The sequence below is a fragment of the Carlito syrichta genome, unplaced genomic scaffold (assembly GCF_000164805.1).
Source record: "Carlito syrichta isolate Samal-C Ts95f unplaced genomic scaffold, Tarsius_syrichta-2.0.1 Scaffold301804, whole genome shotgun sequence".
Classification (NCBI taxonomy): Eukaryota; Metazoa; Chordata; class Mammalia; order Primates; family Tarsiidae; genus Carlito; species Carlito syrichta.
In genome coordinates this window covers 82,831-97,234 of record NW_007245900.1, presented here as the reverse complement: position 1 = coordinate 97,234, position 14,404 = coordinate 82,831, and the positions used below count along the sequence as shown (strand labels likewise).

General features: G+C 58.4%; 1 protein-coding gene across 1 annotated transcript in view; it reads left to right on the top strand.

Annotated features, from left to right (window-relative positions):
• GRIP1 (glutamate receptor interacting protein 1) overlaps positions 1-13,986 on the top strand; it is a 388,420-nt gene extending 374,434 nt beyond the window's left edge. Inside the window, exons 23-24 of the mRNA XM_008055267.2 lie at positions 9,837-9,983; positions 13,756-13,986. Coding sequence (XP_008053458.1) covers positions 9,837-9,983; positions 13,756-13,986 — 378 coding nt within the window. The remainder of the gene's footprint in view (positions 1-9,836; positions 9,984-13,755) is intronic.
• Positions 13,987-14,404: the final 418 nt, after the last annotated feature.

The following is a 14,404-nucleotide window of genomic DNA, read 5'->3' as shown; positions in this document are numbered from 1 at the left end:
CCGAGGGCGGCTGGCGGACGCCCCTGGAGCCTTCCAGTCACTCACAAGCAGCCGTTTTTGCCCCCACGGCCTTCCCCTGGCCAAGCGCACAGCGCACTTCTGACGTTGTGAGTTTTCTGAGGTGCGAACTTGGCTCTTCTGGGTGCGATGCGGCTGTTTCGCTCCTGGGAAGGACCGTTGTCTTCGGGGCTTGAGGCCGGCTTCGTCAGCGATGGTCTACCTGCACCAGGACAGGACTCCGTCTGCGGAGGACACCCAAAATGAAATACACGCCCTGTCCCTGCACGTGCCTCTTTCTGCCCTGAACCCTGTCCCTCTGGCCAGCGTGTTCTGTCCCTGAACAGGCAAGGACAGGCAGGACACCGTTGGGGAACATGGCATGTGGGCCCTCGAGACCAGAGGCGTCCCTGCGCCAGGCCTAGGCGTCCTCCCAATGGCTAGGGGAGAGCTGTCCCCTGTGGGAGTCACCAGAAGAGAAAGGCAGCACGCCACATGAATGGGCCTTTTGCCCTGTCTGTCACTGTCAACTAGATCAGCATCTCTCCTCATGCGAGGAGCGAGAAGCCGGAGGACACACCCCGCTGTGCCAGGGCTGTTCCCAGGGTGCAGAGCCCGTCACGAAGAGCAGTGGCTGCGTGTCTAGTGGGTGGTCACTCTGTCCATCTGGCCAGCATGTTAGCCCCCTGTAGAGCCAGGGACAGTCAGGACACTGTCGGAGAACGTGGAATGGACCAACGACTGGAGTTTAGGTTGTACGTTTGGAATCAATAAGGGCCTCCAGCCCTGATCGTCATTGGAGTGCACCACTTCCATCAGCTTTCCGTATCTGGGATTCCGTTGTAAGCACATTTTAGGGCTGGACACAGTGGCTCATGCCTGTAATCCCAGCACTATGGGAACCCAAGGCAGAAGGATCCCTTGAGGCCAGGAGTTTGAGGCCAGCCTAGGCAACATAGTCAGATCCCCGTTCTCCACAAGAAATTAGCTGGGTGTGGTGGTGCCTATGTTCCAGCCACTTGGGAGGCTGAGGCGGGAGGATCCCCTGAGCCCAGGAGGTCAAGGATGCAGTGAGCTGTGATTGCACCACTACACTGCACCTGGGCGGCAGAGCAAGATCTTGTCTCAAAAAAGAAAAGGAAAATACAATGCATTTTAAAATGTAAAAAGATACAATTTTAAAAGTTTTATTTTAAGTGAACACATAATAACTATATACACTTAAGGAGTGTGAAGTGGTATTTCTACATTCTAGAATGTAGCATGAGTAATCAGCAGATTATAACCCCAAAGACTGATCACTTCTTTTTGGTGAGACCACTTTTTAAACCCTCTCTTAGCAGTTTTGAAATACACAGTACATTCTTGCTAGCTGGGGTCCCCGTGCTGTCCCGTGGAATGCCGCGCCAACTCCCCTTGTCCAACTGTAACTGTGTGCCAGGTGACCAGCATCTGCCCAGGCCCAGCCCACCTCGGACCCCGGCTCTGGGAACTACCACTCTGCTATCTTCTGGGCTGGACTATTTTATGCATAGATTCCGCACGTAAGTGAGACCACGCAGCATTTGTCTCTCTGAGCCTGGAGGACCGTTGTGTTGTCACGAGTGGAGGGTTTCCTGAAAAACAGTTCTTGTGCAAATGCTCGCCTCGTGTCAGCAACGCCTGCTTGAGGAACTCACTCACGGGATGGCAGCCGGAGGGTAAGGCTTGCTCGAAGAGGGACAACAAACCCTCCTGCCTCTCGGTCTGTGGGCCAAGACTCCTGCTGATCAAAGGAGATCAAAGCTGCTCCACGATTACCGGGAAATGAAAGAAAGCCTAGAGGTCCTCTCCGAGGGGCCCGTTGGCATCTTCCCAGGTAGACTCGATTTGCATCTTATCACTTTTCCACAAGCTGCGTCCACCTTGGCGGAGTCTGAACGCAGAGTGACAGGAACACTAAGTCAAGCGGAGCCGGTGACTCTGGGGCGGGCGTGTTGGTGTCCCGAGGTGTCCTGGTGTGCTTACTTCCCCTGCCCCGCCTCTCCCCAGAAACGTCGAGAGCCACCCTGGAGTCTGCCTCTGGCCCAGGACGATCTATCCCTCACTGGTGCCTTGGGCACCTCTGTTGTGACCGAGTGTGTGTTCATCGACGGTAAAGTTCTCTGTGATCTGTAGGACACTCACTCACGAGGGGCGCGGCTCTCTGAAGGCCAGTCTCCCTAATGGCCAGCTCTTGGGGGACAGCCCTGTCCACCTCCCCCTCCTCCGTTGTTCCACCACACAGCTGTCTGCAGGGCTGTCGGGGTCACCTTGAGGACAGTCCAGCCCAGGCCTGTCCCTTGCCCTCCTTAAGGTGGAGTGGAGCGCTGTGTCCTGGGACTTGACTCTGTGATGTCAGACACCAGCCATCCCTGCGATGAGAAAAGAAAACTGAGACTGTTAGCACTTTGGGTGGTGGGAGCTTGGTCTGTCGCGACGTGTCCTCCTTCCCGGATGACAGTGAGCCTGGCCCCGACGTCCTCCAGGCCAGTAGGGTGGGTGGAGGGCAGGCCACCCACCCAGAGCTGCAGGAGGCAGAGTCACAGAGGCCCGCATGGCCCTGGGTGGAATGGAGGTCGGTCGTTGCAGAGAGTTGGAGAGGGCTGAGCTGGAGGAGGGCCAGCTAGAGCTGACCTGGGGCTGGAAGGCAGAGACCCAGGCAGGGGCCAATGCGGGGACAGGCAGCAGGCGAGCCCCTCATCGGGTTCAGCCATGCCTGGCCAGTGGACCATGCCGGCAATGGGGCTGACAGTCACAGGCCCATCCGCTGCTTATGGGAGGGCTTAGAGAACGATCTGGCTCTTTCTCTGTGCTGCTGTGTGGATGGGGGAGCGAGAGAGGTGCCCTGGGATGGTCAGAGGAGCTGCGTGCAAACGCAGGTCTGAGGCCCAGCGGGGCTTCCCTGCTTGGGACGCCGCCCTCCGAGGGCCAGGCACCTGACTGGCTGGTGCTGAGAGGCAGGACCCCTGCCACTGACCCTCCATCCCGGACCCTCACATTTCCAGCCATGGGTGCCACGCTTGCCCATGAGTCTGGGGAGGCAGCATCGGAAACTGCTGTCCCTTTCCCCCCAGCCAAGGGGATGCCCAGGAGGGCTGCCATAGCCCTGCTGACCCAACTTCCCTCGAAGCCCATGAGTTTCTAGTGGCATCACTGAGGGGGCTTCCTCCTTGGCCGGAGGGTTGCAGCTGGGACGACTGGGCTCTGTTTCTTCTTGTAGCCCTCGGGCAGTGTGGGGCGTCCCCAGAACCAACATGCCTTGAACTGTCCAGCTGAAAGGAACAGGCTACCCTGGGGTCTGCCAGGGGTCAGCCCATGAGCCTGGTGAGGGAGGGACATGTCTGTGAGAAGTAGGTGTCAGTTTGGTCCTTAAGGCAAGTAGGATAAGGGCGTGAGCCACAGAGAGCCATGAGAGCTGGGAAACAGCTTCTAGAATGGCTGTCACTTGCCATGGTTTTCTCAAGATAGTGGACACAACTGCCTTTGAAATCCATGTGGGGTGAGTTCGCTTTGCTGCAAAAGCTTTTCATGTGGGTCAAAACTGAGAACATAAGGCTGGGCACGGTGGCTCTCACCTGTAATCCCAGCACTTTGAGAGTCCTAGGCAGGAGGATCGCTTGAGCCTAGGAGCTCAAGGCCAGCCTGGGCAACATCGTGAGATCTTGTCTTTACAAAAGAATCTAAAAATTAGACAGGTGTGGTGGCATGCACCTGCAGTCCCAGCTACTCGGGAGGCCAAGGCAGGAGTAAAACTTGAGGCCAGGAGTTCCAGACCAGTCTCGGCAACACAGCAAGACCTCGTCTCTATAAAAAGACAAAAACTTAGCCGGGCACGGTGGTGTGCACTTGTAGTCCCAGCTACTCAGAAGGCTGAGGTAGGAGGATCACATAAGCCCCATGGAGTTGGAAGCTGCAGTGAGCCATGAGAATGCCACCACACTCCAGTCTGGGTGACAGAGACCCTGACTCACAAAATACATAAATAAAAACCAAAAGAACAGATTGCATCGGGTTTCTGCGCTTTGCCCCAGGACACATAGGAAACTTGCTTGGAAACAGCCAAGGCTGAGCCCACGCTACCTCCTTTGAAGCTTTCGCCCTTCGTGGGTTTGAAGCAGTCACAACACCTGCTGGTGACAGTGGAAACAGAACAGAGTTCACAGAGCTGCGTCCTCGCCTGGAGCATCACACTCCTTGCTGTTGGCTCTTTGAGAACAGGACTGCCTTGCCGTTGCCTGCGCGGTCCATGTTCCCTGGAGGTATCCTGTAGTCGGCCCACAGAGAGACCCTGCAAGAAAAGTCCTGCCTCTCCCAGGCTGGGCAGGACGAGATGGTGAGCTGGGGGTGGGCGGTGAGCCAGATGCAGACTCGGGCAGATGCTCATGGAGGAGGCGGGGGAGAGATGGCAGGCGGGCCTGGTGAGTTATTCATCTTCTGTGGGTGAGCCGCCGGGATGGGTCAAGAAGGCTGGCCAGCTGGGAGATGACATGTCCCGGAAAAAATCATGGCTTGGTGGCAAGAACACAGCAACGCAGTCAGCCATGCATGGACTGGCTTCCAGAGCTCAGCATCCCACCTGGATGGCCAGGCTGACCTCTTCAAGATTCCATGTCTTCACGAGGGGAGGGAGTGGTCTTACGGCACAGAGTTATCTGAGATCAAAAGCGATCATCCCTAGACGAGGGACGCATCCTAGGGTGAACAGTGGCTTCAACTCAGAATCCCGGGACTTATGTTTGGACAGCAATTAAAGGCAAGCAGAGCCGTGTGGCATGATTTATCGTGCTGCTTCGAGAGCTGCCGGCCGGGCCCCTCCTCTCTGTGAATAATTGATTTCTGAACTCTTATCTTTTAAGTGATTTTAAATTAATTTCATTTCCAGGAGAACGATTGAGCTGGCTATTAAAATTCAGTGTCCCCAACCTTAGGGAATTTTTCCAGAGAAACAGCTTACGTTCATGCTTAAGCAACTTCGTAGCCTCTCATCCTGAAGAGTCTGAAGTCTGAGACTCAGAAAACCGAGGCCCCTGGCCGATAACCTGACCTTAAAGCATGTGAGCCGCTCTGCCAGCCCGCTTGGGCGGGTGTCCGTCTCCCATATGTTGGTTCCTGTGTCTCCGTGAACTGGTGTGCACAGTCCTTGGGGTTGCTCGCCCCTCTGTCCCTCCTGGGCTCTGGCCCGGGAGCAGAACCCGGGAACCACAACCGACAAAGCAAGGAGGGTCTCACTCTCGCTCCAGGCCCACCCGTGGCTCCCACGCAAGGATCCTAGCACCTGGGCCAGAAAGCACGCCTTGGCTCTAAGCCAGCGCGGGCTTCTTGACACCCCTGCGAGCTTCCATGCGTGGACCTTCCCAGGTGGGTGCCCTCGGGAACGGGCTGGGCCTGTGGAGCAGGCACCCATTTGCTGGCCCAGCTGGCCGCAAGCACCGGCCCACGGGATGGCACCCCATACCCAGGTGCAGGCACAGAGATGGCACGGAGGATGCACTTTCTGGCAAGGGTGGTCGCGGTCTCTGCCCCACGTGCTGCTTGACCCATGGAGAGGACATGGCCAGGAACAAGGACAGAAAAGGGCAAAAGGTGTGCTGAGTGGTGCTGGACCAGAAGCCCTGGGCAGAGATTTCACCCACTAATGCAGGGGGCCAAAGATGGCCATCTGTCCCAGTCCTAACAGATTCCACCACTCTGGCACATCGCCCAAGATAGCTGTCTGTCTTCACCCTAGCAGCTACATAAGGCCGCCACCTCCTTCCTTTCCCTTCTGCCTGTCCCTCCTCCCCCTCCCTTTGAGAAAGTGGCATGGGGACAGAATGAAAGGTCTGGAGTGCAAGCCAGCCACGTCTCCGCCAGTCAAGGCTCCTTGGAGGAGTGGCTGGTTAGATGGGGCAGGAGACGGTCAGGCTGGGTCTGTGCCATCTCGTGCCAGGAAGAAGCGGAGCTGTCAGAACAAATGGGTCCATCGAGAGGACACAGGAGTCAACAAGAAAGACTCGCCGTGGCCAGAGAGGAGAGCATCTGAGCACCCAAAGGCATCGTGATGCCGTTGCTTGAAACGCCGTGAACACAGAAAAGCCCGCAGGCCCACATGGACACGACACTGAACAAGAGTCCCCGACCCACACGCCGAAGCTCTCTGGGCCACGGCTGGGCATTCAGTGCACTGATTCCCTGCCCAGGATGGGAAGGAAGGAAGCAACACCCCCTCTGCCCTTCTCATAGAAGCCGCGTTTCAGAGAATCCAGACAGCACTCCTGGGAAAGGGGTTCTCCTTCACAAAATCACTTGATAGAAGGTATTGATGGGCTTAGAAGAAGACCATCGCTGTGCGGCCCCTGATGAAGTTATTGACTCAGACGATAGCCGTCAAAGGAGGAAACAGAGTCATTTTAGCGTGGAGCAATTGGGCCATCACCACCGGGCCCTCCCTGAGGGGACAGCCGGACCCCGAGTGAGGGGATGTGGTTGCCGATAGGTCCCAGCCTGGAGGGAGTCCCGCCCCGCCCACAGAGCCGCCCTGACTCCAGCCAGCCTCCAGAGTCCACGTCCACATGTGAGCGAAACCGGAGACGGGCCCGGGCTGCAGGGCACAGCCTCGCCTGAGTTCGTCACACGAGGGGGAGAGGGCGGGCAACCCTCGGCAGGGGGTGACCTAAGAGGCTCACTTGGGTGTGGAGTGTGGGCCTTGCTGAGACCCCAGGGGACACGAGCTTCAGAAAACCGTTTTAGACAGTTGGGGGAATTCGGACCGGGTGTCGGTGGGTCTCGAGGAATCAGTTTAGTTTTCCAGTGGATCAATGAAGTTGAGGTCAGGAGAGAAAGTGACATGGGTTCCCAGAAAGGCTGACTGGGTGCATGGAGCGCTGGCACGTGCCCTAAGATCCCCGCGGAGGCCGGGCTCGGTGGCTCAGCCTGTCGTCCCAGCACTTTGGGAGGCCGAGGCGAGAGGATTGCCTGAGCCCGCGGATTCAAGACCCGCCCAGGCAACTTGGCGAGACCTCGCCTCTACAATAAATCAAAAACTAGCCGGGCGTGGTAGCGCATACCTGTAGTTTCAGCTACTTAGAAGGCTGAGGCAGAAGGATCACCGGAGCCCAGCAGGTCGAGGCTGCGGTGACCGGGAGCGTGCCACTGCCTTCCGGCCTGGGCGATGAAGTGAGACTCTGACTCAATAAAAAAGGCCCCCCGGAAAGGAGAAACAGAGGAGGAGGAGGAGGGACTTGCGGATGACAGGAGAGCTGCAGTGGCCGTCGAGCCACGGGGTGCACGCGTGGGTTCCCTGTCGAGCCCCCCTGCCCTTGCATGTGTTGGACGCTGTTGACTAAGCATGGTCTTCCTTCCATCACCACGCTTGCTTTCCTAGGAAAGAGGGCGGAAATCTCCTCTTATGTGGAAGGGCTGCATCCCTCCCTGCTGGGAGAATTCACCAGGCCCGGCGGCAGCACCCGCATGCCCTGAGCTCGGCAGCACAGCCTTGGCGGAGCGGCCTCTGCTGCTTGCTTGAGGACAGGGCAAGGGGCTTCCCCTTTGCACATCCAGTTCCCTGCATGTACAATCTCCCCAGACCACGTGGGGAGAGATTGCCTGTGAAGCGATTCCCGGAGCCCCCGGGAAGTCCTTCCTCCCCTCTACCTTCCCCCTGCACAGAAATCTGGGTCTCAGCCGTAACAGGCGGGGCAGGCCTGGCTGCGTTTCGGCGATGCTCCCCCCGTCACAGCCATGGGTGTGGACACTGGAGCTTCATCCTGCCCGGCCACCCTGCCACAGGCGGCCTTGTTCATTCCCAGGGGTGCAGGGGGATGGCGTGAACCCCAGAATCCAGCCCCCGTAGTTCACAGCAGTTACCTCCCTGTGAAGGCTTCTGGAGGTCCGCATGCCACAGCCGGTTCTCGGCCCCGTGTTGCCGAGACCAGCCCTGTCTAGCCCATAGGACATGAGCCCTGCTACATGGCGGGGCTGCTTCAGGGGCCTGGGTTAGATCTGTGAATGACAAAAAGCCCCCCAAGGAGCTGGGGGCATCCGATGCAAACCTGAGCCTGGGTACCCACCACGCCCTTCCCCCATCTTGAGGAGTTTGCCTGGGGGGGGGCTCTTAGTCACACAGTTTGAATCTGAATCACCCCCCTAGTGCCATTAGTGAGCGTGCCAGGTGGGGGGGCAGTCTTACTAAGCTACACACAGACACATGCATGGGTGAACACAGGCACGAGTGTACACACACGCCCCTTATTTAGGAAAGCAAGCTGACGTCTACGCTTGTGTAACTGAGGCCGCAGAAGTGATCCTCTCGCTGAAGTCAGGCCATTTCTCCAGGCTGAATACAACTTCTTATGTGTTCTCACATCTGTAATCCCAGTGCCTTAGGAGGCCGAGGCGGGAGGATCCCTCGAGCCCAAAATTTGAGTCCCACTCGGACAATATAGTGACCCCTCATCTCTACAAAAAATAAAAAACCCCGGTGTGGTGGTAGTGGGTACCTGTGGTCCTAGCTACTCGGAAGGCCAAGGCAGGAGGATCACTTGAGCCCAAGGAGGTTGAGGCTTCGGTGAGCCATGATCATGCCACAGTACTCCAGCCTGGGTGACAGAGTGAGACCCCAACTCAAAAACCAAATACATTAAATAAAATAAAAGTACAGCCATAATACTGTAAGAAAGGGATTGGCAGTAGTGGGATACTGCTGGTGGGGTGGGGGGACATAACATTAGAAAAGGTACCTGATCTCAGCAAGCAAAGTGGGGACCAAAGGGAGGCCCAGACTTCACCGTGCAATCTCCACTTGTACACCCAGTCCTGAATTGTACCCCATACCTTTAAAATAAAATATATATTATTTTAACAGTATTTTTAAAAGTAAATAAAAGTACAGCTAAAAGGCGATCCCAAATCATTGCGTGAAGTGGGCATCTATTTTGTGGCAGACACCCACAAACCTTGATAAAGCCAGCAGCCCCTCAGAGCGTGAAATGAGCATAGTGTACCAGAGGGGTCACGCGCTCGTGCCGGGCACAGGGAGGGCTCAGGGCCACCACAAACCTTGCGCTGGCCTCCGGAAGGCGGCGCTTCCTCCTTGTTAGCTGTTTCCAGCACCCTGGACGGTGCAGAGCATGGAAGGGACTCGGGAAGCACCCAAGGAACGTGCAAGCAGCTTCTTTCATCCTCAGACTCACAGGGAGGCAGCTGCAGGCATGAGTGTGGGGGGCTGTCTGAGCCGGCGGGCGCCGCCAACCTCGGGTCACCCACGGAGGCCCGCAGCACATGGGTGGGTGGCGTGAGCTGCTGAGCCAAACCCTGGACGGGCGTGGGAGGAGTGAGCCAAGCCAGGCCCCAGGGCACGGTGTTTGTTGCAGGAACGGGCTCAGGTCTTTAAAGGGGGCTTTGGACGGGCAGGGTGGGGTGACAAGACAAACGCAGTGACGGACTTCAGGTGCTTGGAGGGAAGGGTCCCTCAGCCGAGAGCGCCGGGCGGGCATGGGGTGGGGGGAAGCGGCTGGCTCCTGCCTCCACCTCTAGCCGCTGTTGCAGGCTGCCCTGGCGGCTCCTCCTGCCGGGCAGCCCAGGGAGACAGCAGAAACCCGCCGTCAGGGACGTTCTCTCCTGGGTAGCCGCGAGAGGGGGAGACGGAGTCCGAGGGAAGGGGGGCCGGGCCAGGGCTGCTCCTTCTCTTTCAGGTCTGCATGGGATGGGAGGACTCTTGAGTGGGGAGGCAGCCACAGAGGCGGGGGTCTGTCCTCTGCTGACAAGAGCGGGCAGATGGCCCGAGAGACTTCAAGAGCCGCCAGCCCAGCGGTGTCCCTCCCCATGTCCTCTCCCTGCAGGTGACCCTGTACAAGGACTCCGACGTGGAGGACTTTGGGTTCAGCGTGGCAGATGGCTTGCTGGAGAAAGGTGTGTATGTTAAAAACATCCGCCCCGCCGGCCCAGGGGACCTCGGCGGCCTGAAGCCCTACGACAGGCTCCTGCAGGTAAGACCTCGGTGGAATTTCGATTCCTCGCGCTCAATAGGGAGCTTCCTCCAGATCATCCCGGCACTGGGGGCCCGCTGCTCTTTGCCCCTCAGACCGTGTGGAAGGATTATGGAATTAGGAGTCGTGACCCACTGAATAAAAAATGTGTGAGCCCAGCCCATAATCTCAGCACTTTGGGAGGCCAAGGAGGGAGGATTGCTTGAGCCCAGGAGGTCGAGACCAGTCTGGGCAGCATAGCGAGACCTTGTCTCTACAAAAAAAATTTTTTTTTAATTAGCCAGGCATGGTGGTGGACATCTGTAGTCCCAGTTATTCAGGAGGCTGGAGTGGGAGGATTGCCTGAGCCCAGGAGGTTGAGGCTGCAGCGAGCTGTGATTGTGCCAAGGCCCTCTAGCCTGGGTGATAGCTTGATACCCTGACTCAGAAAAAAAAAAAAAGAATGTGCCGCTATCGTAGATTCTGTTTCAGCCCCAGACATCTCTGGTTTCTTAAAAGCTTTTTGGCACCGAGCACAAACCTGTCTTTCCCAATCTAATGCTCACTTCTCCGACCCCACCCAACCAAGGGCCATCTTCCCACGATCAGGCAGTAATCACATCAGCAGGACGTAGTCCAGCCTGGGCAACATAGTGAGACCCCATCTCTACCCAAAAAAAGCAAATTAACCGGGCATGGTGGCGCATGCCTGTAGTCCAGCTATTTGGGAGGCTGAGGTGGGAGGATTGCCTGAGCCCAGGAGTTGGAGGCGGCAGTGAGCTGTGATATGCCACTGCACTCCAGCCTGGGCGACAGGGTGAGACCAGGCTAGAGCTCCCCATGGCGCTTCCTCAGCATGGCCTGCGATGCCCTCTCTCCATGCACGCCCTAGTGCCACAGGACTTGTTCTGGGAGGGGCACATCCCGGCCTTCCTGGCGTCCTGGCGGGTGCTGCCCTGTCCTCCCAGTGGCTCTTGCTTTATCTTTTTTGAGCTGTAGTCTCACTCCTTCGCCCAGACTGGAGTGCAGGGGCACGTTCCCGGTCACCCCAGTGTTGACCTGCTGGCTTCGACGAGCCTTCCGCCTCAGCCTTTGAAGTAGCCGGAACCACAGGTGCATGCTACCATGCCCGGCTAATTTTTATTTTATTGTAGAGACGCAGTCTCACCAAGTTGCCCGGGCGGGTCTTGAACCTGTGGGCTCAGGCAATCCAGTTGCCTCGGCCTCCCAAAGTGCTGGGATGACAGGCTGAGCCACCGAGCCTGGCCGCTCTTGCATTTCTTGGCACACCTAGGGCCTTGGCCCTGCTGCCCGAGCTCACAAGGTCCCTACCTGCCGCCCACACCCACCCTCATCCTTCTGGTCCCTGCTTATCTGTGTGGTCACTCGCTCTGTCTAAGGGGCCCTCCCGCCCCCCCAGCCCTTCCCATGATCCCCTGCTCACAGGATGGCCAGATGCATTCTAGTCGTTACTCTGTCTTGTCCCCAGAGTGCCACTCGGTGAGGGCAGGGGTCCAGCTCACCCCGGTAGGCCCCGTCCCACAAGCAATGCCCGTAACCCGGTGCTCAGTGCTGTCGGCTTGAACCTTGCAAGAGACTCTTTTCCTCTGGGCCACTCTTCCGCTCCCCAGTCCTGCCTAACCCACTCAGCCTCTGGGCTCCCAGGGGTCGGTGGTCCTCAGCCTTGACCGAAAAGTGGAATCACCTGGAGAGTTTCCGGCACTCCCAGGCCCACTGAAGCAGCCTTTCTCGGGTGAGGCAGGGAACAGCGTGCTGTTAACGCTCCCCAGCACTGAGCTGCAAGTACCGGCGTACAGGGCTCCACGTCTCGCTTGCCCAGCGCCCACGCAGCCTCCTGCCCCGCCCACACGGGGCGGAAGCTCGCTGCTTTGGAGCTGCCATCACTCAAGCCGCCCTTTCCCTGCACGGACCCTGCGGACTGTGAACGTCTCGAGAGCGAGGCCAGGGCCGTCCTCTCTCGCCCCCCTTGGACGGCGCCGGCATCTCCACCCCTCGCACAGTGTCTGAAGCCAAAAGGCCGGATGGCTCTTACACAGCGCATGCCACTGGGGCAGGGTCACGTCGTTTTCTCGTAGTTTTTAGGGAGGGTGTTTTGCAGGAAAAGGAGGAGCTGTCATCTGTGTTAGACGCGATCTCTGCTGGGAAGAGTCTGTCCCATACAGCTGCCTTCCAGAGCAGGAAGCAGCCACTGACGGGCTGGCTTCCAGAGCTGTGTCCCCTGAAGCAGGTTGTCTTTGAGCAATTCGGTCGTTTTAAAGCCGGTGCTGGTGGTTATGCTTCCCATGGCGACAGAACCATTGGTCTCGTTCTGGAGTATGTGGTCACTCTTTTTTTTTTGAGTCAGATACTCTGTCACCAAGGCTGGAGGGCAGTGGCACACTCACGGCCACTGCAGCCTTGACCTGCTGGGCTCAGGTGATCCTTCTGCTCAGCCTTCCAAGTAGCTGCAACTACAGGCAGGCACCACTACACCCAGGTAATTTTTGATTGATTGGAGAGATGAGGTCTCACCAAGTTGCCCAGGCTGGTTTGGAACCTGTGGGCTCTGGCCGTCCTCTCACCTCAGCCTTCCAAACTGCTGGGATTATAGGCATGAGCCATGCTTTGCCATAGATGCTCCACTATTTGCTGAATGAATCACTGTGGACGAGTCTCCTAACCTCTGCGAGTGTCCTAACCCACACCTCAGAGCTAACCCTGCTTTCTTGGAAGCTGAGTCTGAGCAAGTGGACGACATTCAGATTGCCGAGGGCCTTGAATGCCGCGATAAAGCTCTCGGCCTCCATGCCGGAGGCATGTTAGTTTCCCAAGCGGAACAACGACGACGCCATTTGCAACTTGGAAAGGCAGTCCGATGTCAGCATGGGTGGATTGGAGGCGGGATGGGGGAGGAGGGGAAGCTCAGAGATGGGATCCGGGGGGGTGGGTGAGACGCCTGCTCTCTAAGGGGTCAGATGTTCCCGGCACACCCTGACCGGGCTGTGTGGAGGCCTGACAGTCAGGAGTCACGTCCAAGCCAGAGCAGAAGATTCAGGTTGACACGGGCTTGGAGCTAGCTGACCTTGGTGGGCTGGTGGGCTTATGCTGCCGAAGAGCGGAGGGCCGAGGAGCGAGTCTAACGGTCGCAGAGTGTGCAGCCCAGGAGAGGGCAGAAAGCGAGGCCATGGGGCAGGGGGTCAACACGGACAATGTTGCGGGCACGCAGGGAGGAGCGCCCTTGAAAGAGGACACGCCAGAGGCCGAGGAGGCCGAGGGCTGGAGACACTCCTGGTCGGACCCGTGGGTTCGCCTGCCAGTGGGGCAGTCGTGTCAGGGCCAGGGCCGGGGTGGAGGAGGGCGTGGGGTGGAGCGAAAGCTCCTGCGGGGTGGGGTGTGAGCGACAAGCCCAGGTGAGCTCGGGGACCGCACACGCTTAGCAGCCCTTGGGCTTCATGGCTCAGAGCCAACTTGGAGCCAGCCAGATGCCCGAGTGCTGGTCTACGGCAAAGGGCTCGAGCTCTCCAGGCCGCGCTGCCCTCCTCTGGGACCCGGGGATGATATCCAGCACTCGGAGGCCCCCACGGGGGAGGCGGCCTGCTTGGCTTGAGGCGGGAGGACGGGCTTCCTCCTGGCCCGAGAGTCTCCCACTTAGGAGTCAAGAATGGCGGTGAGTTGGGCCACGCTGTTGGGCGGTGAGCACCCAAGACCCCAGCTCGTCGCTCCCGAAATGCGCCTCGGGTGTTGGGGAGGATGGTGACGGCGGCAATTGAGGGTGGCCCTGCTTGGCGTTCAGGTCAACCACGTGCGGACGCGAGACTTCGACTGCTGCCTGGTCGTGCCTCTGATTGCCGAGTCGGGGAACAAGCTGGACCTGGTGATCAGCAGGAACCCGCTGGCGTCACAGAAGGCCCTGGAGCAGCAGACCCCTCCCGGGGGCGACTGGGGTGACCCCAACAGCGCTTTCTTCCAGCAGCCCAGCCACGGCGGCAGCCTGGAGGCGCGGGAGCCCACCAACACGTTATAGCATCGCCTCCCACGCAGCGGGACCAGAGACGCTGTCCATATGGTGCTACTCACCCCCGGGACGCCTGTGATGTCAGAAGCACAGAGGGCCGCGTGGCGTTCACGGCGGCACAGGGGTCCTCGCATCCGGCCATGGCTCATGTTCACGCCCACCCCACTCCCCCACCTTCGAGTCGAACAGGTTTCTCTCCCGGTGCCCACCCTGCGTGCAGCCGCCGAAGTCCCGCCAGGCCCCCAGGTGGAGAAAGAGGTCGGCCAACCCGCCCTGCCCGCCGCCCCAGGACGTTTTTTACGAGCTCATCTCACTGTCACTTTTTACAAAGAGAAATGTCTGTTTGCAAATATTCTGATAATTCCTTCACTCACTTTGAAGTCGGGTTCTCACTCTGAAGTCCCTGGCGTGAGAACTCCACCAGTGG